At 36.2% G+C, this 24,488-nt stretch overlaps 1 protein-coding gene across 2 annotated transcripts; it reads right to left on the bottom strand.

Annotated features, from left to right (window-relative positions):
- Window positions 1-3,104: 3,104 nt before the first annotated feature.
- Window positions 3,105-22,968, bottom strand: LOC142352078 (uncharacterized). Of its 2 annotated transcripts, XM_075404441.1 has the most exons (3): window positions 22,884-22,968; window positions 8,699-8,975; window positions 3,105-3,605 (listed from the first exon to the last, which is right to left on the bottom strand). In XM_075404441.1, exons 2-3 carry the CDS (start codon window positions 8,939-8,941, stop codon window positions 3,144-3,146), a joined length of 705 nt encoding a protein of 234 aa, XP_075260556.1. In that variant the 5' UTR covers window positions 8,942-8,975; window positions 22,884-22,968; the 3' UTR covers window positions 3,105-3,143. The 2 variants fall into 2 exon arrangements, with proteins under 2 accessions (XP_075260556.1, XP_075260562.1); XM_075404447.1 differs by lacking the exon at window positions 22,884-22,968 and having other exon boundaries at window positions 8,699-8,979.
- Between the last annotated feature and the right edge of the window lie 1,520 nt (window positions 22,969-24,488).

Below are 24,488 nucleotides of genomic sequence, written 5' to 3'. Positions count from 1 at the left end.
TCAACGGCTATTATTTATGCCCTTTGTTTTAAAATTTTTTTACCTTTTTGATCACGCTTTTCGTTTTTCATGTCACGACTTTCACGTTTGATTTCTAACTTACCTCACTCACCGTTTCAACTGGATTTAAAATCCATTCAGTAAACGAATTACGCAATATAGAGAATGTAGTCAAGGTCAAAAGAAACCGGAATGAAACGATGAAGCCCTGTCATTCTATTTTATATGACTTAAGTCCGTTTCGAAGCTGTTCAGGTGATCTGACCCATGTGATTTGGATATTTTTAAGTTGGGACTTCAACAACTGAGAATGAAATTCTTGAAGTTCTCCAACAGATGAGACGGCCTATACTTTTTATTTTTGGACCGTTTTTTACGCTAACAAAATCCATACCAGTTTTTTTTTTTAATTTTAATGAGAAAACACTCAAAAAATAGCCAAGAAGATAGAGGGAACAGGCTCAAAAAAACGGGAAAAACGATCAAAGTTAGATCTATTTAAATCGCTTTTCGAAAAAGTTAAAAATGATAATTACCTTACAAGCCAAAAATACGGCGAAAATAGAGGTGTTGTTGGTGGTGGTGGTGGCAGCGGCAGTGGTGGCGGTCGTGGTGGAATCAATGAAACCAAAATCAGTTTTTTTTACTTGACTTGAGAGTGAAGCGAACTTTGATTCAAACTGTTCTGCTAACCTACCTGGACAAAACAAAATTTATTTTGAATGAAAAAGATTAATCTTGAGTTCTCGATACATAAGCTGCATGATCCTTCAATAGTCCAGCTTCAATGTTAGGAAGTGGAAGGATTTTTTGTTTAGCCCCGCCCCTCAGCAGTCCTAGATAAAGTCCTTTGCATCCTTTTTGATGCTTAGAGAGCGATAAATTGTTTGGTAATGGCAATTGGCTGGTGCTAGTAAATAATCAGATATTTGACTTCATTAGGGGGGGGGGGGGGGGGGGGCTGGCCATGTTGCCATGTCCGGTATCATTTGCTAAAGCAATTAAAGTTGCTGATTGGGGCGAAGTGTGGTATAGTGTTGAGTAGCACTGAAATTTTACAATATTTTAATCGTAAGAACCTCTGTTGGTGATTTGTAAGAAATGGCACGAATTCGGTTAAAAAAATAGGTAAGTTTCACCATTAAGTTCTGCGCAAATCTAACAAAAAAATCTTGATTAGAGTTTTTGGATCTTTTCAACAATCCACTTTGTTAATCAGTAAAAAAAATCCCCTTAACTATACCTTACGTATAAAAGTAGCCGACAGTTTCGATGAGCTAACAAAAGTCTATAAGCGGGATAGCCGCCTGCTTGCTGTTCCCGGCCATGTCTCATGCGCTGCTTGGAAGAAACCCAGAAATCGCGGGCAAGTAATTGTGTCGTACAGCGCCCGCAGACCGCCGGGTAACTTTTGCTTTATATCTCAATTCGGCAAAATGCCATAGCATGAGTCAATGTATTCCACTCAGTTCAAAAAAACTACGCGTATGCGTTTAAGTCAGTTCCCCTCTTCGACTGGTAAATAAATTGATTGCCTCAATCCTATTTAACAATCGCCCCCTCCCCGTTAAGCAATGGAAGGAGAGGAATTTGTTGAAAAAATCTGAGCCATGAAGACTTTGTCTTTTTTAAGATCTGTTCACAGATTTTCATGATTCTTGAAGTCAAATTGGAGTAGTGATTTTGGTCACGCCGAAACAGGAAGTGGAGCTAAAAAGCGAGTGGTTTTGCGGTGTGAATTTTTTTCGCTCTAATTTTAAAGTAGAGTGAGAAAACGGTGTTTGAAAAAAAATCGCTTTCTAGCTAATGGTTTTTTGTTCACTTGCGGCATTTTCACTTTGGTTCTTTTCTATTTTTTGAATCGGATTTTTTTCTAAATGGTTTTCCCAATCCATTCAGAGTCATTCTAGGGCCAGTTTTTTTCTTTGAAACAATTTTCCACTCCTCGCTAGTGGTTTTTTTTGTTAACATGAGGCATTTTGACATTGATTTTTCTGTTTTTTCTTTCATCTGATTTTTTTGGAAATGGTTTTCCCAATCCATTCTTAGTCTGTGCCAGTTTTATTTTTCCATTTAGTCAATGCAAATTCTTTAAATTGTACGTCAGGACTTGTCCTGTTATGCTTTTTTACTTCGTCGATTAAAAATTCTTCGCTTTACCTCATTTTGCCGCCTCTTCGACATTTTGCTTGAAATCTTTTTAACTTCTCTAGGCCAGTTTCACTCTTTTCTCATTCTGCTAAAAGTGTTTTTAGACAGCATTTGCTCAGCAAAGCAATTCAAAATGAACAGAGTCAGTATCCAAAAAGAAAACAAAATCAGGAATGGAAACGGGATAAAGCCCGTTTTTAGATGCCCGTTACTCGAACTTTGTTCTTACTTACCATCTCTAATGCTCATTGGTATTGATACTAGCCCCTGTATGGTCTCACTACGGAACAGGAGCATGTTCAGCTCCAAAATAACATCAAAAAAGTTCGCATTTTAAAATTGTTTGTACAAAAATCATTTTTTCACCAGTTTTTTTCTCTTCTTTCAATCCCAATTTTGTTTATGGGAATCAACGGCGGCTATTTTCCGGCAATCTGCCGGGTATGTTTGTGATCCTGCTTTGCTTTGTTTTGCCTAAATAGTATTACAAACCTAATTTATTGTCTCAGAGAATTACGAAACAGCGAAACCTGGCCCAACCCAAGTGATTTAATTGAAATTATTGTAGGGTGTTGAAGAGAGTAGGCTTCGAAGGCATATTACAAATCTAGTTTCTTCACAATGCAGAGGTGTAATAATTTTGATCGATATTTTAAGAATTGTCAGATTTTTTTTCTGTTAGAAATATGAATATTGGTCAAAGTTGTGTAATTTTGCGTAATTTTTCGTGACACGTGAAAAAATCTGATTTCACAAGAGAGAATTTTCATTGATTTGTGTAAATATGTCATGTTTTGAAGTGAAAATTGTTATTGTCCTTACGTTTGACTTCGTATTATCTTAATGCATGAGGAAGAACAACATTTTTATGATTAGTTACAAAAAAATAATATTAAAGTATTCTCCTATTTTTTAAGTAATTGATAGCCACCACCGTTGACTCGGGGAAATAGATTTAAAAATATTTTATGCACAGATCAGTTTGGTATTGTTTATTGACCATCATCAGTACCATCATCAGTATCACCACTTGTGTCACTCGCGGGTTCGTGATGATCATCGTCAGTATCATCATCGTCGTCATCTTCTTCCATCGGAACTTGACAAATAGCATTATGCATCACTATACCATTGCATTCAAAGTCATCAATTCCAAGATACTCTGGCTGTTCTCCGGGCCAACTCTGAGCCGTGCATTGCTCATCACGGGCGTCCATAGCATCGCCAGGTTGTGTATCGTCTCTCCACAGATGATAGGCAGAGGAGCCGAAGGATGACCATGGAAGCTGGAAAAGAAACTTGTCTTTTCTGGTCTTAATGGTATCTTCGTCCAAAACTCCGCTGGCTGGCATCGCTGCCGATTTTGTTCTTTTGTAGCTCAGCCAGAAACCTGACACGCTATCTGTCGGAAGACCCTCTCCGACCGCCCAATTCAGAATTGTTTGGAGCTCCCGCTGATAATAATAAACTTTTTATGAATTTGGACTTAAATCTCATGATCGCGCTCAAGAAACATTGATTGAATAAATTTTGTGCGTTGTTCTTAGTAGGATCCAACTGTTAAACCAAAGAAATCATATATGATCTTTTTACGATTGCCTAATTTATATCTGCATCTTGTATGGGTACCAACGATTACCAATGCAACCTTCTTTTTCCTGCCGCGTGCGTTTGCATTTTTTTGATAAGGAGTCTATTACTGATTCCCCAGCATCAGTGTGTGATCCTCCAAAAGACTTCGTAATTGTCTATACGACTAAAATTTTGACATTCTGTGTAACAAATTCTGACCTATAAAAGCGCATTTAAAGAAAACGTGTAAAAATTTTGCTGCTTTAGAAATCATGTTGTAAATAGGTATACAACCCAAACTTGTTTTAACTCACACATAGAGTCAAGCGCAGGCTGCACATACGATATATTAAAATTAAGGGCCCTCTCACTAAATTCCACGAGATTTTGACATAATTGATTGTTTTATGTGTCAAATAAGGCCTTGAATGATTTATTAACGATTGATTATTTGATTGATTTGATTTTAGAATTTATAAATAAGCTTTTGAACTTACAACGAAAAAATCTATATAATTTTGTTGGGTTTTCAAAATTTTTGCATGATTCCTTTAGGATTTCCAGGAAATCATATACAATCTTTCGATGACTAATAATAAATCATATTTGAATTAGAATGATAGCTAAGAACCATACATGACCAAGTATGAAATCGAAAAAAGTTCTATGACGGGTGAACGGGGCTCTTCCAACAATCTAACTCATGAAAAATATTTGGCTCGACTAAATAGAATATCCTCGAATTAAGTTGAAACTGAAATTTTGAAAAAAAAACAAACGGGAGCAAACTTTGGCTCGGCTCGTTGTAAAACTGTGTTCTTGACTTAGACTTGAAGATAAAAGGCGTTCTCGACTGTCCTGACGCTCTCAATTAGCATTTTTGTTAGGAAACTATAAAAACAAATGTGCAAAAAGTCCAATCACAAGTGCGTCACGGTTTTAGAGACGTTTGAGACACCCTACAGTCCAATTTTAACTGCACAAAATCTGACCAGATGTCAATTCAAGAGCAGAAAGTCTGCTGCTTTCAATTAAATCACCAATGGTAAAGCGAGCAAAAACAATTAGGTTAAAATCAACTTTTGAAAAAACCTGCTGGGCAAAAGATGTTTATACAAAATTCTTCTTCAAACAACTTAAAAAAACAAAATACAAGGAAACAAAATTTGCCCTTGATGATTCAGCGCTTGCACATCATAATTTCCATTTGGTAACACGGATTGCTTTTGGAAGCTTGTGCTACTAAGTAAAAAAAACAAGCCCTGTTTCTGCTAAATGAATTTATTCGTAATACTTCTATGGGCGTATAAAACATTCCATTATTCGTATAAATTTAGAAAAAGATGTATGAAAAATTAAACTAACGACGCGTTGTATTAATTAAGATTTTTTTTAGTAATTATTGGTTTTTTGGAGGTTGGAAATAGGCTATTGACCGCCTTCGATCTTTAAACTAAGCCGAGAAAACCTGCTAAAAGACCATCAAATCACGCCCGCGTAACGTTTTTGTATAAAAAGTAAGTAAGAACTGCCGTGAAAACAAGTTTCAGCAGAGTGCCCGAACTTTTTAGCAATGAATTCTGCGATGAATTCGATGGTGACTTTTTTGAAAGATATACGGTTTTTACAGGTGAATTTTAGTAATATTTTTAGTAAATTGCTGAGCCTCTTATTTTTAGCGCTTTGATCGGAATTCTTATGAAACTCTAAGTTCTAAACTCTAAGTTCTTTCATGTCAGCCACTTCTTCTACGCCGCGTGTCACTCAGCGTAAAAGGAAATGATGAAAATAATTTTTAACATTAAAAATCAAAATTCTTGCAAAAGTAGACTGCAAAACGTATTGCAATGATTTGTACCGGTTAATTGGCGTAAGATCCGCAGATTTTAGCCTTGAATGTTTTTTCATCGTTTTCGTTGCCTTGGGCACCAAAGCAGCAACTCTTACAACCATTCACCGCATTCAACAAAAATTCTACCTTTTTTAACGTTGAGACATCGACCCGTGTCCTTGTCATCTCAAACAGTTTTTGAATTGAACGTCGCAGTGTAGTAATTGTTTCAATACGATGGTTTATTTTTGTATATGCTTATATTTGTTGAATTGAGCAAACGAAGTAGCGTTTTTGCTTTTTTTTTGTTCCCAATAAATTACGAACCGATTAGCAAACAAAAGTACATTTCACTAACCTAGCATCGAGCACGACAATTTGTTGCAAATGTAATTTGATCTAGGACTAAATTAATGGATTCCATTAAATTGGTTAATGGCTGTTTTGGAATTTTTCTAAGTCTTCTACCGCAATATAATCGGGTTGAGAAATTTTCCAACACTATGTAGTCAATCTGCTGAAACGCGCTGAATTTTCAAAATTTTCATTACCAAAAACTTAATGATGAGTTGAAATAAGCTGAACTTTTGTAAGGAATGAATTGAAACCCGCTGAATTTAACGATACAATATACCCAAAAAAAATTATTTTTTTGAAAAAAGCAAACTAATTATATTTTCGAATTTTTCCATATAATTTGTGTAGTATGTTCGTATTTATAGAAATTATAATATGGTAGTCATGATATGGAAATCGAAAAAGAACAAAGAACATGATACACTTTTTATTCGCCAATGCCAAGACCAGTATAAAGCATCGTACGTTGGTTCTGTTCTCTCCTCTGAGGATCTTATTTCAAAAATAACTGGCGAAAGCCCAAAAACGGCCAAGTTTTTCAGGATCTTTATTCAAGTAGAGCACAACTGAATGTTTCAAGCTTTTCGCACAAGACGATCCAACAAGCGCTTAATAATGAAAAACTTCATGGTGTCAAAGAGGATCTAGCTTGTGAGATAGAATCCGCCCGACTTCTCTCATTGTCTGTTCGACATGCTGGAGCTTGGTTGTCTGGTCCCCCATTCCTGCTCTTAGGCTTCATATGCCACCAAATGAGTTTAGAATTTGTGCAAAGTACAGGTTGGGTGTCCCTGTCTACGACACCGAAAGGAAGTGCCCGTTCTGTAAAGCAGGAGTTCCTGACATCTATGGGGTTCATGCCATTGCGTGTCACTGTCGAGGAGATGCAATTGCAAGACATGACCGAATTCGAGATAAAATAGTGTGTGCTTGCTCATCTGAGAACCTCTCACCAGTAGTTGAAAAAAAGAACCTCATGCCAGAAAGACAATTACGCCCCGGAGACATCTTTGTCCCGACTTGGAAAGCGGGGAAACCTGCTACATTTGATGTAACTGTTACTTCGTCGCTGCAAAAGAAATCTTTCACTAATGCGGCTACAAAGGCAGGATACGCGCTTGATGGAGCAGATGAACAAGAATATTGCCTCCACGACAATAACTGCTCAAAAATGGGAATCACTTTTGTTCCCGTTCCAATTGAAGTCCTTAGTGGCATATCAGCAACCTTCAAAAAAAACTCTCAAGCGGTTGGCTGTGTTAAGTGACAACCGTTCTTTGTTAGCGCAGGGGTTGTCTGTAGCTTTCTGTACACTCATGCAATTCTTGTCAACCACCGCTATTCGGGGATCTGCGGCAATGTTGTTGGCAGGGACTCCCTAGTTGACTACTTTGCTTTTTGGGTTCTCGAACGATCGGAGGGGAGATGCTTGATCCATTACTGTTGTCGACAGATATGATCAAATTGTCTGCTTTAATGATTTTGACTCGCTCTTTTTGGTCAGATTTATTTACCAATTCAGAATAAGAAGTGTCCAGATTGGTCCTTTTATGATGAGCCGCTAAGTCGATTGCAGCAAACGTTAGCCTTATTATTGTGCAGTTCTACTATTTTTATTCTTACCTGACCAAAGTGGGGAGAATAAAATCAATCATTTTACACGTGGAAAAATAAAAAACGCTGATGAAATGAGATTTATAAACTGTTGATCTGTTGTATTGATAACCACCGTTATGTTAACCAAGTTAATTGTCAATTAAATGTTTTATTTACCTTTTTTATTTGAAAAACATTAAAACGTAAAGCTTTTTTGCCGAGTTTACGATGGTTGAATTTTTTTGGGACCTTTCCAAGACTATAGTCCACCCGCGAAATTATAGGCACCTATTGCGGTATATTTACTATGATTGGTGGTTTATAAGTTATATGACCACTAGCGCGGGGGAGGGGGCTATAATGGGAGAGACTCTTCTCTTTAAAACTTTGGCACTGAAGTTCCGCTTCAAATTGAAGTAAATTTGCACATTTTCTATTGAAAATATGGATCTTTTCCGTTTGTGCCCCCCCAGCTTAGTGGGCGCATATTATTTGCACCCCCCAGACGCACGTGCAATATTTTTACATAGTGATTTACTATGTAATGGCACGTGCTCTGTAACTGGGGGAGCATAACGTACTGGGGGGGCACAAACGGAAAAGATCCGAAAATAATAGTAGTTTTGAAGTTCAAATGTGCTTATTTAAACGTCTGCCATTACATAAGAATGATGGGATCTTTTCCGTTTGTGCCCCTCCAGCATGTTATGCGCCCCCCAGTTACAGAGCACGTGCCATTACATAGTAAATCACTATGTAAAAATTTTGCACGTGCGTCTGGGGGCTGCAAATAATATGCGCCCACTAAGCTGGGGGGGCACAAACGGAAAAGATCCGAATGATGGGACAAGTACACTTATCTGTTTTAGGATGGAGATAATGTTCGTTTTTCATTGGGCGGGTATTTTTTGCACTCCAAGCGCACGTGCAACCTAGGTCGAGGTACCAGACGGAATTGACCTCTGATCAGACCGAAGTCGAACGCACACGGTGTGCTTCCAGACCGAAATTACACAGTCTGGGAATTGATTCGAGCGCGCAAAAGTGGTCAATGGTCTGATTTTGGTCTGGATCTGGGATCACCACCGAGGGGGTTGATCATGTAGATCGGGGGGGGGGGGGGGGGGTGACGTGCCTGAAAAGAGGAAAAATGCAGATGCAATGTCGATTTAGTTTTCGAGTAAAACTTACTTTTTTCTGGACGTAAACAAGAGTCCCATCACTGAAGCTATCCTGACACTTTTGAAGAGCCTGATCGTGTGTGTATGGACCTGATGAGACGTCAACGAGTGCAAAGCATTCTCTATATCCAGTAGAGTCCAGATATTTTGTGCCAGACTTACAATCTCTTTGCCCAAAAGCTACAGTGTTTTTAACTGCCATCAACAACAGTAGCACAAAGGCAAACATGGTCTGTAGTTCAACAGTTTCCATTGTTAAGTTCTGCCAATTATCGGTAAAATTCAACCTAAAAAACTACGAATACAAACCAACGTTATTGTGATTCTCCAATTCTTAACAAGCTGTTTTTTTTCGTAAAAAAATACTGGATATTAAAATTTTAAAAGTCTTTGTTTGGCCCTCGTTGAAGACATTTCCTTTATATTAATTCCCGGGCCGAGGAAATTTGCCAAAATTATGTGAGATAAGCGGCAACTAGCGTTGAAAAGTTGGAAAAGTCAAAACATTTTTTAAACATAATTTTGCGTTGAATTCAGAGACATAAATTCAACGCATTTAACGCAAAATTATGTAAGAAAATTGCGGTGAATTTTCTGACTTGTCAAAGCTAGTTACCGCTCATCTTACATATTTTGCGTTGAAATTAGCGTAGATCTTATATTAATTTTACGTTGAGTTTAGAGTTGATTTTAAAAAGAGAATGCTTAGACCTCTCCGCAGAAACCTCGAACAACTGACCTCCTGCAAAATTGTTGCTTCTTCTACCACTGTGCCACATAACCATAATTAACTTAAAAATCGCACTCTTTATAAATCGGACTGTAACATAACGTTGCACATAATTTTGGCGCTTCAAAGTGTAGATCTTACATAATATTGCGGTTTCTAATCGTGTTTTTTTAAAAAAAATCGTTTCTAAGCGTGGTTCATATATATATTCAGTACTCATTAGTTGCATTTAGCGAAGTTTTGGGGGTTCCATTGACAATTGTTGAGTTTCATTGATTTAAAGTTAGAGTTTAAAACAGATTTTCTGTGCACCTTACGTGAACAACAAATCTATAGGTTCTTATGCTTATGTTTTTCAACGTTCTCTTTCATATTTTCTTGGACTGAACTCTTGGCAGCCTTTACAGTAACATTACAGCAATATTATTTTCACGCTGAAAGCTCCAAAAAAACTATGTTGCAAAAAAATTGACTTTTAAAAGTGTTTGCACACTTTTTGGGTCAGACTAAAATTGACTGGCTCAAAGATAATCATGGTAAAGTACACTGAAAAAAACCCAGAAGCAACTAAAAAACTGATATCAAAAATCGGCAAGGCCGTATATTTATAAATAAAATTTAAACGTTTTAATTTTCTATTTACTTTTTTGGTGTTTTTCAGTTAAGTATAGTAAATATTGCTGCACTTAACAAAATTTCTGGTGTTTTAAAAAGCCTTTTGACTTTTGATTTGAGTTCTCAGGATGTCAGCAATATTAAATGGGCAACAACAATGTTTATTTATATTTAAAAAATTTCTTCCTCGTATTGCGGCCTTTTTCCTGGGCACTCGAAAATGTTTTTTGAAAATCCAATTGATATTGTAGCGTAGAAATGCTATCCTGGTAAACTAATTTGACAAGATTAAAAAAAAATTCGCAATGTTAAAAGTGAAAAAGACTTTTATTAGGTAATTCATTTTGCTCATAGTTATACGTTAAGATTGAATAGGACTATGTTTTAATGACAGTTTTTAAACACAGTTTTCCTTAGTTCGGGAGGGAGCTCGGGAAAAACCCTAGCCTAGAGTCAGCAAACAGTTCCTCTGCTCACCAGTTTTCTTCTATTATTCACTCTCTTATATTAAAATGACAGTTGATCAAAAAATCGGGGAAGATTGAACAAGGAAGTGCGCGTCATTTTCTGCACTACGGAATGGTTTATTAAGAACTAGATGAGTTATTATATCAATAGCTTAGATACTTGGTCTAGGGTAAAAAAAATGAAGCGAAGACCTTATTGTCGACATGGTGGCATCATGTTGTTATCGAAATTCAATTTCAAAGCAAGGAAGATAAAAACAACAGCTTTAAGAGTCCCCCTACTTTGCCCGTTTTTCAATGTCTCGTGAAGTCGCTAGCAAACCGTTTTTTTGCAAATGCTCAGCTGTCGGGGGCCAAAATTTTTCTCTCAAAGAAAAAAGTTTTGAATGCACCTTTATTGGACAGAAAATTAGGGGTCTCTAATTTCTATTCGGAGAGAAACGCAAAAAAGACAGTTAACAATTGTTATGAATTTAGACGGATGGATTTTCTAGTCCAAATATTGCTTAACTAAGATGTAGTAGTCTAATAAAAGCAAAATGACGTCAGCAAAAGTCTGTCTGTCATTTTTCTTACTTTTCAGCAATATACAACCGAACCAGTGTTTTTGATCAGCTTTTCATTTCAAAAATTTAATAAATCGTACCATTGGGCGACGATTTTTTGCTTCTTCATTAAATGTGTCTCACAAAAATGGGCTTTCAAGGAACGAAAAATTTGAACTTCTGGGTGTTTCTCGTTATACCCCCACCCCCCCCCCCCCACTTATTGATCAGATGGCTTATAAGCATGGTAAATATATTATAATGGGAGGCTATAATTTCGTGGGAGCTATAACGGGAAAGACTCAAAAATTTTACAACAAGTAATGATATCTTCCCTTAACCTCAGACCATAAAACTTGCCACTTCTAATATCTTCAAAAAAATTCTGTTTTTTGAAATGTAATTAATTGCACAGTTAACTAATTTTTTAATTTAAAATTTCTTTTACTTTTTGAAAAAAATTACAGGCGGGTCCATCTATATGCTGGTAGCTTGGCACTCGTCAATACTTTTAGGGTAAAATTGATGCCATATGGAGCTGAGATCTCTTTTATCAAAAATACCTCAGGCCTACAGCGTTCTGGATTCATCCAGCTATGTCTTTATATCTAAAGGTAAAGAAGATACAATTTTCAAAATACACTAAATCGCGTGTGATTAACACAAAAAAAATCACGTATTGCCAAACGATTTTAAAGGAAAAAAATGACATACATGATAAATCGTTCGTTTTTACAGAAGCCTATAGGCCTTAATTTCATAATTTTTCGCGTGATTCACAAAGACAAAAGTCAGAAAACTGGTCAAGTCTAATCTAGGTTGATATTTTCTGGGTTTCAACAATGACACCAGACTGAGCGTTCATGAAATATATTACTTCAGTGTTCACTTTGTGACTTTTCAATACAGCAACTAGAAAAACTGCTTGCGAAACAAATTTCCTTTTAAAAGTTGCTTTTTTGCTTGAACGCTCGTTCACAAGAAAAACCGTGTAATTTATTATTACACGAGAAATTTTTTCTCGTTTGAAATCACACGAGACAAATTTTTTACGCTAATAAATGTGTAACTTTTCATCGCACGAGAAAAATCGAGTGATTTTACTCGAGAGAGTTTTAGAGGGTAAGTGTCGTACAGAAATCGTTTTCTGTAGTCGAGTGTGTTTGATTATAGTTAACGCGAAATATTTTGTGATCTCGCGGAGCGTTTCCACTATTAAATTTGTATTTAAAAGACTAATCTTTCTGGGCCTCACTTTTGTGTGGTATTATCGTCGCGATTACAACGTAAACTTTTAGACTTGTATTTCGCCTAGAGAAATTAGGATTATATCAGACATTTTGAATTGAGCGAACTGAGCAGCAAAATTCGAAATAAGAGAGAGTCAATTGAAAATCGAATTTAGATTCAAGAGAATGAATAAATACGAACTAAAGATATTTGATCAGCGATTTGATCTTAACATATCATAACTTTAAAATGAAATTTGCGGCAAAACAAGTTTACAGACAGCATGATCAGACAAATAAATCACGACATTGAAGTAAACAAATTAACAGGGATGAAAAATGAACATTTGATCTTCAGATCAAGATCGGACAAAAATAATAAATGACTAAACTGAACTAAATTTAAAGTTAAATGAAAATATTGGATTTAGCACTACAAATGACAATGACCTTTGTATGACTATATCACATTTTCCTCTCAACAAAAATAACAACGAAGTATGTTTATGAGAAAGTTAATAAAATATGTACTGGTTGCTATAAATAATAGTGTAATGTTTGTGAAGTGTTTTATTTAGTCAGAGTCACTTTCATAAGTGCATTCCACCTCACGAACTGTCATTGAATGTTCAGATCCTTCATAATTCGAGGAGACATAGTATTGTGTCGGAAACGTTTGGACTGGCGAGCAGGGGCCTACTGAGAAATCTGTTTCTTCATTTTGATTACGAGCAGCTGTTTTTTGAATTGTTGACACAATGGATTTATTTTGTATCTGTTGCTGCTTACTCATTTGGCTTCGCTTTTGTCTCGAGGGTGCAGAAGTGGAGGATACAGTTGGCGGACAAATGTGTGTTGATGCTAGTGATTCGTCCGACTCTGTTATAGTTGCGGACGAGCGTTTACGTTTACGTGATGGCTGTAAGGCTTCTGTAGCTTTTGAAGCTGTCTTTCGTTTTGGTCGTGTCGGCGGCTCAGCGATTACGATAGATGTCTGTGGCAGTGTCATTGGCGTTGCAAAGTTGGTCGCCCTTTCTGTAGGTGGCTGTGGCGGTGCGGGGACTATCGCTTTCTTTGGTTTCGTCGATATGCGTACCCCTAATGCTGTGGAAACATTCGAAAGGATGGACGAAACTGCACTCATGTCATCAGCCATTCTTTTATGTTTAATCTTTTTGTTCTCTTTTTATTTTTTGACTTGCTTCTTTGTTGTGTTGGTTGATAAAGTCTTCCGTAATTTTTCCCGGTGTTACTTTGGGTCTCCTGTCAGCGTAATTTTATAGGTCTGTCTGCCTTTCTGCTTTCGTTCCAAAATTTAGCTAAATCAGAGTTTCTTATTGTCACCTCCCGTTTTCCTGGTTCTTTTATCATTGATGTGTATGCATCGGATTTGATCACAGAGGAACCGGGTGCTAGTACCTCGTAAAGTCCGTCCAGACTCTTTTTAGAACGCTTATTCTTTGGCCTTTTCTTCGCTTTTTTCAATATCAGTGAAGCCTCAGTCATAGGTATTGCTTAACCAACATCTGGGTGTGCGATTACTTTTGACTCTTTATTAGGGTCTTCGTTGCACCTTCTCACAGCGTCCTTGCTGCGTTGATCTGTACTCTTTTCAAGATCGATATCGCTCCTTGCATCATTGTCCCACTGCTCATCTGAGATTAACTCGTCCCAGTGAACTGTCTCCATGTCTAAATATTTTTTTCAAAATTGGTTTATATGAAAGAGTACCAGGATCAGGCTCAGTTGAGATATTACTAAGTGGAATACTTGCTTTGCTACCAAAATTCGCTTCAAACGGTGAAATATTAATTGACTTTTGGCGACATATGCGGAGTTGATAAATAATTGAGTTTCTATGCTTTCAAATTAAAGTGATTTAGCGCCGCTTTTTCAATACAAGCTAAACTATTCTTGATTGTTTGTATTAGCCTATCAACTAGCCCAAGTGCTCTGCGTTCTGTGTATTGGAGCTTCAATTAACTGTATATTATTTTGATTACAAAAGGCTTTAATTTGATGGCCAATTTGGCACTGCGCTTGATCTAATCTAATCGTACGGGGAATTCCTTGTAGCAAATTATACTCTTGAAAAAATTTTTAAAAAAAATATTTTTGGCGTTTGCTCTGTCAAATACCTCCTGCTGTTGGCAATTTAGAGAACCGATCTATGCATAAGAGAAAATAAACTTCTTGATTCTATTCATTATAAATTGGTCCGCCAAAGTCAATTTGAATTTCCTCATTTGGTACTTTACATAATTTCAATGGTGCCCATTTGCTAGAAGGAATGACAGACTTTAAATTTTGACCGATTTTGACGCAATGGTTACATTTGGCCGTTTTTGTGATGATGTCCCGATGCATGTACGGCCACCATGCAACTACCGCCATTTTCGTCATCCCCTAACTCCCGGGATGTGTGGCATGGATCGCTTCCACATAGGCGTCTTCTTTTATAGAGTTGGGGATTTCAATCCGATCGTCGACACACAGCCGTTTTTGAAGTGGAGATCTTTCCAAAAGCTTTGTGTGCAGATTCTGATCTGACGGCACCTGTCCTCGTTGTCTGTTAGTATGCAATCGCTAAATTCCTTGAGGATTGCATCTATTGAAGTGAGACTTGCCATGAGCGTACTTGAGCAGATTTTCGACAAGGCAAAGTTAAAAGCGTCGGTGTAGAGGTCGTCTGTTGAGGGTGATGTCACTGTCGTTGTATCCGTATTTGGGGTAGAAGGTGTAGCTGGTACTGATGGGGCTGTAGATGGGCCTGCATCATGGGCGAAGCGTACTTTGGATGGAGTAGAGTGCTTAATTTGCAGAAGTGTTTCCTCATCAGATTGCGACATCATCAAAACGTTGTGAAAGCTATAGCAATTCGTTGAAAATTATTGAATTCTTTATCCAACTGATCGGTAGAGTGATTTAAGGCAAAAAGCGATTGAGGAATGTTGGCGTTCTCGATTTTGTCATTAGAATGGGAGTTATTTGCTGTTAATTCGCTTATTGTATTGGTATTTGCGTAATTTCAGAATATTCACGATTTCGTGGTTCAAATGCGCTGCAAATTTTGTCATTGGAATGCGGATTTTTCGAGGCCGGTTTTATAAGTGGATTTTGAGCCTTTAAACCACTATAATTTTCAGCATGCAATAAAAAGCGTTTCGCACTGCGCTTAATTGCGTCCAATTTGGCAACTATGAATTGCTCATCATAAGTGTAAATATTAACAGCTTTTTGTTGAGGCTCGCGCAAAATATAATCTACCAGTCCCATTTTCGAGCCAGGGAGATGATCTATTGAGAAATCAAAAAGTAAAAGTCTATCGACCCAATGTTTAAGACGACTATTATAAGATTTGTTAGCTCTGTTTTCTCTCATTATAGATAATAATGCTCTGTGATCCGTTATAACTGCAAAGGGTACCATAAAAGTAATATTTGAAATGTTAAATGGACAGAACGACACCCAATAATACAAGCTCATTAATGCTATATCGATCTTCAACTGAATTTAGGAAACGCGATGTAAAGGCAAATGTATGCCATCCGTTCGGAGTTCGCTGTTCTAATGCACAGCCCGAGCTTTTTCGAGAGGCATCGCATTTTATTCGTTTTTCCAGATCCGGGTTAAAGTGTTTATTTTCCGTTGTTTCTGCTATTTTCGTTTTTATCAATTTTAAATAGTGTTCATGCTCATGTGTCCAGACAAATTTTTGTATTTTTATTAAGTAGAGGTCTAAGTAGGTGACACATTTGAGACACGTTTGGTACAAATTTGCCTAGATCATGTACTGATCCCCTAAAAGGTGGCAAATTTTTGAGATTTGAAGGTGATGATAATTTTTCAATGGCGTCTGTTTTAGGTGATAATGGTATTTTTCCCGATTGAGTGATACGATGTCCGAGCCATTCAATTTGATCTTTCGCAAAATGGCATTTTGCTCAATTAATTCGAAGATTTTCCTGGTCAATTTTTATTGAACATTTTTGTTCAAGGTCGAGAGGATGTTCAATTCTACCTCTACTCGCTATCAGAATATCGTCCAGAAAACAAAATGTATTAGTCAGGCCAGCGAGCGTACAATCGGTTGCTTTCTGAAATTCGGCAGTCATATCCGTTAATCCATAAAACTCCGTTTTAAAGCGGTAAGTGCCAGTCATATCCCCGCTGACAATATTAAAATTACAATGGCGAGCCGTAGCGTTATGCAAAATTAATTGGCTAAAAGCGTACTGCATATCTAATGTCGTAAAAAGGCCGTTTCTTGCGATGCATTTGACAGTGATTGTGAAATGGTTTGAATCAAAAATCGGTATTTGGCATCTGGTACTTATTTTTATGAATTGATTTGTTCAAGATCTTCGAATCTAAGGCTGTTTTGATTGATTGGTCCCTTTGACTGAGATAACAATTGGGGAAATGAAAAACTGGTCAGAATAATTTGATAATTTTTCAATATGTCCTTCATTTAGTAACTTTTTCAGTTTGATTTTTACTTTTGGTTGAAGATGGATCGGTATTTTTCTCCCTTTTTGATGTGTGACACGATAAATTCTATGAAACTTGACAATGTGATGTTTTGATTTTCCAATTCTCGAAATTAATTCCGGAATTTCTTTAGCTAGAGAACGTTTTATTACACAAGGTGTTTCGACCGTATTTACTTCTGTTTTTGGGCAAGGCTTTTGTGAAATAGTTATTCCTAATTGATCAAATAGATCACGTCGAAAAATAGGTCAAAAACCGTCTGCGACTACCAAGATTTTTGCTTTTCGAATTTTCCAATAATTACAGCTAACTGGTGTTTTCAATGTTCCGAGTGTTTCAACTATATCGTTAGAGAAGAATTCAAGTTCGAGTGGTTTTTTTTACCATTGTGCTTGCATACAGTTAAACATTATCTCCTTAGCAGGTGACATATTAATGATAGTGCACCCATTACCAGAATCAAGAAACAAATGGCTGTCCGTTTTTCCAATTGTTATTGTTATGTTTTGCAAAGTGATCGGCGGTGTATTAAGGTTTTCCACCATTGCAACATAATTGTCGTCAGGAGAGTCGTATTCAGAAATATACTGTTCATTGTTGTTAATAAAAATAACATATTGACTTTCCGATTATTCTGCATTTTCAGAATTTTCTACGTTATTGATGCGAGTATCTTGACGAGAACTTTTTGTGTTATCAAATTTTTTCCGAAATACCTTTGCGAAATATTTGAGCAGACCACAGTGATTACATTTCTTACCCAAAGCAGGGCAAACCTGACGATGTGTTGAAGTCCAATTCTGGCCACAACCTCTACACTGGCCTTTCGCTGTTCGTTTGAATGAAATTCTGCCGACTGATTTACACTGGCATTCGCGCCGCGGAATCTATTGAATGATTGTATTGCATTGATTGTGTTGCCATTTGCATTGTCGTTGTTGTTGTTGTTGGAAGATATTTGTTGTTGGATTTGATGTCCCAACTCCATATTGACAGCTATATTGAGGGCTCTGTCAGGCTCTACTGTATCACGAAGGAGTTGAATATCGTCATCTAACATATTGGTGATGAAAATATTTCTGATTATCACTTCCTCACGATTTTCGAAATCACAACTTTCTGCTAATTCTTTCAAAATAATGTAGAATTGTACTACCGTTTCGCCCTTTTTCTGTTTCCTCGAGAAAAAAACATAGCGGTCGAAAGTGATGTTTCGAGGTCGAACGAAAGCTATTTCCATCATTTCCCAAAGTTTGAGAGTAGAAAGGTCGTAGATGTTATCATGGGGAAATTTGTGCGTTAAAAGACGTCTTCCTTCCGTTCCAATACTGAGATAGAGATATGAAACGCACTTCTGATCACATAAGGGCCATGGTCTTTTGCCACACAAGACACCTGCCTCCGTGATTTTTTTGCATTTCAATTCCCATTGAAGCTTCAACTGAGTGTTGCTGATTTGACGATCCCATTCTGTTTGCTCTGTTGCATCCTCGATGGTCATTTCATATTTCGTCTCTGCCGGTAGTCGTACGTGTGTTGGCTTTGGTTGAAGTAGTGTGTCCAGCGTTATGTTCTCTCTTGCAAGAATTGCTAGCTTCACTTGGATTCGCCACTTCTCCCATCTTATTGGAGGGTCCAATGTAGCCCGTTCCCAAAACGGTTCAATTGAAGGTGGGGTCTTGCGTGATTCGCGTGCTGGCTGCGCCATGTCGTACAGAAATCGTTTTCTGTAGTCGAGAGTGTTTGATGAGCGAAATTACATTTTTAGCTAACGCAAAATATTTAGTGATTTCGCGAAGAGTTTCCACTACTAATTTTATATTAAATAGACTAATCTTTCTGAGCCTCTTTTTTTCAGTGGTATTCGCGTCGCGATTACAACGTAAACTTTTGAACTTGTATTTCGCTTAGTGAAATTAGGGTTATATCAGATATTTTGAATTGAGCGATCTGCGCAGCAAAATTCGAAATAAGAGAGAGTCAACTGAAAATCGAATTTAGATTCAAGAGAATGAATAAATACGAACTAAAGATATTTGATCAGCGATTTGATCTTAACATATCATAACTTTAAAATGAAATTTGCGGCAAAACAAGTTTACAGACAGCATGATCAGACAAATAAATCACGACATTAAAGTAAACAAATTAACAGGCATGAACAAGGAAGATTTGGTCTTCAGATCAAGATTGAACAAAAATAAAAATGACTAAACCGAACTAAATTTAAGATTATGAACTTAAGGGATTTGGCACTACAAATGACAATGACCACTGTATGACTATATCACAGTAACATCAAAAAAATAAACTTACTACAGCAAAAAAAATCCAGTTTATTTTAGTATAGGAACTGCGAGAAAAAAATGAAAGTCAAGTGATAATGTACCAAACTGAGACTCTCAATTCTGCTTGGGATCTCAACATCTGCAGCTCAGATATTCGTTACAAAAAATCTAAGCGAAAACCTGGGAAGCTTGATACTGAAGTGACCCCTACTAATCGCCAGAAAAATTTAATGTGCTGCAATTTGAACAGTAATATTATGATTACGCAGCTTTATAGATAGACAAGTTGACTGAACAGTATTCCTTGTACATCAGGTTTTCGGCTATGAATCCTGCTGATCACAAACTGAACTATATAATAATGTTAATAAATTCGTTTTCGGTTAGTGCTCAAGTACAAATTACATTACAAATTTCATCAGTCCATTTTGGAGGAGTATCGAACCGAGTGGCCGCTTAAGGATTATCGCCTGTTTTAAAAACGTCACTGAGTTTTTTGTTGAAAATCCACAATTTGATAGGATCTTTTGGAACATCGCCTAATATTGATTGCATGTGCCTTGGGTGTTTTATCAAAACAAATGGATTGCCCGCTATTTTTCAACTAGAAAAAGCTTATTTTTTGCCATGCCATTTGTTAAATTTCAGGCACGAACCAAATCTGATGTGAAACAAATCATATAGTTTTCCCTAGTACGATCCCTGCATGGAACCACTGAAATTATTACCCGAGCCGAGGTGTCCACCCCTAGTCCACCGTTATTAGGCGAGATTAAGGGTGTAAAGCCTTTTCCACTCATAAATAGCGGGGAAAAGAGTGTAAGAGTGCAATTTTGTAAAAATTACACTCTTTTTACACTCTTTACACTCTTTAATCCACTCTTTTTACACTCTTAAAAATTACTTTTGATTACACTCCTTCGTCCAATTTTTAGTGGGGAAAAGAGTGAAAAGTGTAATTTTGAAGCGATTACACTCTTAGAAATACACCGCAATTTTGAAGAAATTACACTCTTAGAAAAACACTACAATTACCCTGTTTTGGCCACTTATTTCCTTCTTCTGAATGGGTGTAAATCTTAAATCTTATCCAGGCTCCGCACAAAAAAAACAGAAATTTGTTGTTGCCCTGATAATGCACTTTTTGGTTTTGTGTAGAAGTAAATGCCAGTGAAAATCCAGCCAGGTGTCAAAGCTAAAAAACGCAAAATTATGTAAGATTGGCGTAGTATGCGTTGAATTTATGTATGATCAACGCTTGAGCGTAGATCTTACATAAATTTAACGCATTCAACGCCAATCTTACATAGTTTTGCGTTGAATTTTAGCGTAGATCTTACATATTTTGCGTTGAATTTAGCGTAGATCTTACATGTTTTGCGTTGAATTTAGCGTAGATCTTACATAAATTCAACGCAGTTAAATCTTAAAATTACACCACTAAAATTACACTTTAACAGGTAATTCCACTCTTAATAGGGGGGGGGGCACTAACGGTGTAAAAATATTATTTTTACACTCTTTACACTCTTTTCCCCGTTATTTTTCGGCAAAATCCTCGGCCCGGGTAATGAATGTGCACTTAAATGGGTGTGTACGTAATAATTTATGATGTGTACGTAACTCAGAATAGACCTAGTGTTTCGTATCAGAAAAGAAATTATGCTAAAGAATATAGGTTTGGGGAAGAAACTGAAAAATTGGTTTCTCTTACACATGGTGACCACATTTTGCTAAACTTTGAATGATATTTTCAAAAAACCCTGATTTTTATACGTACTTGGGAATTAATTTAGTAGTTAATTTAGTAACTCTGAGAACACATGGTAGGCCGGGTTGAAGAACTTTCTAAAATTCTTGTAAGAAATTTGCTAAATATTGCATTTCAGCTCATTTTTATCCAAGATTTATTCGCCGAAATTATTGAAAATTCAGCGCATATCAGCTCAATTCTTACAAATTTTCGGGACTAAGGGCTAAAGGCAATTGGATCTTGACTTTTTAAAAATATAAACCAGCGCTTTTTTTTTACCTTGAATTACTAAAATTATGTCACACTGAGAAGTGTAAAAAACATATAATCTAATTTCTGGCCTATAAAATGACCACTCTTGCGAAGAGGAGTTACTTATATCCCCTGAAAATTGGATTTTTAGAGCTATATAGAATTGTCTACAAATGTTTCTTTGTGGGTGCTTTCTGTTCGATTTTCGTGGCCTTGATCTTGTTACTTTTCAGGATAACGTTAATAACTTTTCACAGGAACAAAAATTCAAGCGGATATGTAATATTGTCCATGAAAGTCTTACATTTTTTAAAATAGTAAACTGGCAAACTGTAAAAGAGCAAAGCACCTTTTTTCTGATCAAGAGGAAGAAATTAGAAAAAAATCTCGAAACTTAGTGCCAGTTTTAATCAAATGATGTTCGCGTATAAAGAAAAATCATGAAGTAACTAGCTTTTTAGTACCATAGTGTAGCTTAAATCAAAAAGATAAGAAACTCAAGATGTTAGAATATGCTCATTTTCCTGTATTCCAGTGGGGTTGAGTCTTTCTCATTACTAACCCAACGCAATATTGATTCTACAGTAAGTTCAGCCTCAATTTCCACCTTAATTATATTTTAAGAGGGGATAGGACTTCTTGGATTTTACATAGTTTTATTTTGTTTAAAGTTGGTTTAACAATAGAAGAAACTCAATCTATCAGTTTTTTCGCACTGATCACAAATATATCGATTGATTCTTTAATTATCGACACTATAAGTTGAAAACAAAATAGGTTAGACTTAACTAAAATAAAAGAAATGGAAAAAAATAGAAAAAAATTCGTATTTGAAAAAGAACCAAACAAACCGGTTCTTAGAAAATGAAAAGAGCGAATCCAAAAAACTGAGCATACCACAATTCATACGTTAGAATCTAAACATAGCAAATCTAAGAAACCGAACATACTGACGATTATCCGATCATCTTACATTTAAATCGAACATACGGAATCTAAAAAATGAACATACTGACGATTGTCTGACATTTAAATGGAACATACGGGACGTAAAGAACGTAAAGAACGTTTAAAGAAGGTTTAAATGGAACGTAAAGAACAAAACATACCGAATCTGAGAAATCAAAAATGCCGAATCTAAGAGACCGAACATACCGACGATTTATTATAAGGAAAACTGGACATACCGAACTTTCTATGCGTCATTTTTGTTCAACCGTTTGAAATAGGGTGTATAATTCTTTTGTATCATTCTTTTTTAATTCTAAAATAGCTGTCAGCTTAGCGCAATCTTTACTTTAAAATTTTAGAAAAATTATAGAAAGTAGATTTTAGTAGGCTATATAGGATTTGAATTGAAAACGACAGTCTACATCGGTTGATTTCAGATTTAAATTAATCTTCTATCTCCGAATAACTTGTCTTTGCATGTAAAAAAAATTTTAAGAATTTTTGCATTTATCTTCTCTTATACCATTAATCGTTTAAAGTTAACTAAAACTCTCCCAATTTCAACACACCTTAAAATTTTGAGTTTATAAGTGCGTCTTTAACACGTGTTCAAACGTTTGAATCCTTATGTGTATTAGAAAAAAGTTTTTGTCTTTTGTGTCATCAGAAAGCAATGGCCTTGGAATACAAAAAGTCGCCAGAACCACATTTTTCGTAAAAGAAAACTTATAGTCTGAGCACATTATCATTTTACTCATTATAGCATTTCGATAAAAACTATTGAAAAACTGAAAAATTTGACCTTGATTTTCAAAATCAAAGATTCACTTTGATGAAACTTCTGAATAATTGACGTATAAGACAAAGACCGTACCTCTTTGTTGTCGACACAGAGAGTCCAATTTGCTCGGCTATTTTTTTTTGGATCAGTATCGAGCGTAAATATATTTACTAAACGATTTGGATGATAATAATTGAAGTTGATACCACTTTTCACAGTTAGTACAAAAGGCTGTCACTATGGACATCATGTGTTCTCTATGTTATAGTTGAGCATGGAGCATGCGATCTAAGAACATCATTAGACGCCTACACTCTAAATCAAGTTCAGATTCAACTAAACAGCAAAAACGCCTCATGTTTAGGAACCCCAAATTTAGGCCAAAAAATTCATTTTACAATTGTTGCAAGATTCCTGCAGAGAATTGTCATTTTGTGTAACTTTGCAAATTTAACACTTAACGTTTAAAAATACACAAAAAAATGGAAGATGAAGGTCTATTTTATAAGAGTTTGCCGGAAGGTGGGTTGCCATGCATGACCCTTGTACGATAACCTGTTATTTTGAAAGATAAGTAGAGCGCGGTTTTGTGCGAAGATCTTACAAGACGATGCATCAATCTTCACACTAAATAAAGTTAAGGTAATTTTACCTTAAAAAACATCCTAATTGACCTCAACTGTTAAGGTAGATTTGACTTTCCTTAACTGACATTATAACCAAAGCTAACTGTACCTGAACTTTACCTGAAAAGTTAAAGCCTCACTACCTTTAAATAACCTTAAATTTTACTCTAATTTACCTCAAAATTACCTTCATTAATTACCTTAACATTACCCCAAAAATTCCGGATGTATTCGGAAACCACCGGCCCGCCAGGGGCAACCTAAAATACGGGCAACCCAAAATTTTTCGGCTTACTTGACCTCACTTTCAAAATTCGGCTTGCTTGCCTACCGGCTTGCTTGACCGCCACCATAGTAAACTATAGAGGTAAGTTAAAGCAAAGTTAGGGGTATAACCAGTAGAAATCGACTGCTACACTTAAAAAAATGATATTCCGGAACAAGTTGGGGCTATAATTGCTGAAATTAAAATGACGGTGATGGCATTGGTCTTCCTTAAGTTCAAAATAATGCAAAATCGTTCCAAAAGTTAAATTCTTTAGCTGGCTGCTTTCAATTTCTACCTCCAATGAACTGTTTCTGCTATTAATAACATATCGTTTTTTCTCGTATTCGATTATTTCGCTTTCAAACGATAATTTAAACGTTAGTTAATAAATACCATTTACCACAACTAAACAATAACTAAATTGTACATTTATCCTAGAATCTCATTGTCATGGTAACTATGTCTTTGGAATTCATTTGTTTTTTAAAACGTCCTGTAAACAACATCCAAATATTTGGAAAGGGCTTTGAAGCTTTCAAAGTAAGTTCTCAATAATTTGAACTTTGCGGAAATTTCCGTACATATTTTACATCGATGTAGTTCCTGATGGAAAACGATGCTGCAGACAGATAAGGAAAATGAAGAGGTTGACAGCGAAAAAATTAGCACTATTCACTGTGTGTTGCAAAAAAGGAGGCTGGAATTTTAGTAACGCAAAGGATCTAAATTAGAACGGCTCAAAAAGAAAACTATAAAAGTCTCTAAATAAATCACCAGGGAAAGACAAAAATTGCAATAATTGTA

Source organism: Convolutriloba macropyga, chromosome 1 (genome assembly GCF_964194025.1).
Source record: "Convolutriloba macropyga chromosome 1, txConMacr16.3, whole genome shotgun sequence".
Taxonomy (NCBI): Eukaryota; Metazoa; Xenacoelomorpha; order Acoela; family Convolutidae; genus Convolutriloba; species Convolutriloba macropyga.
This window is presented reverse-complemented; position numbering and strand designations above follow the sequence as displayed.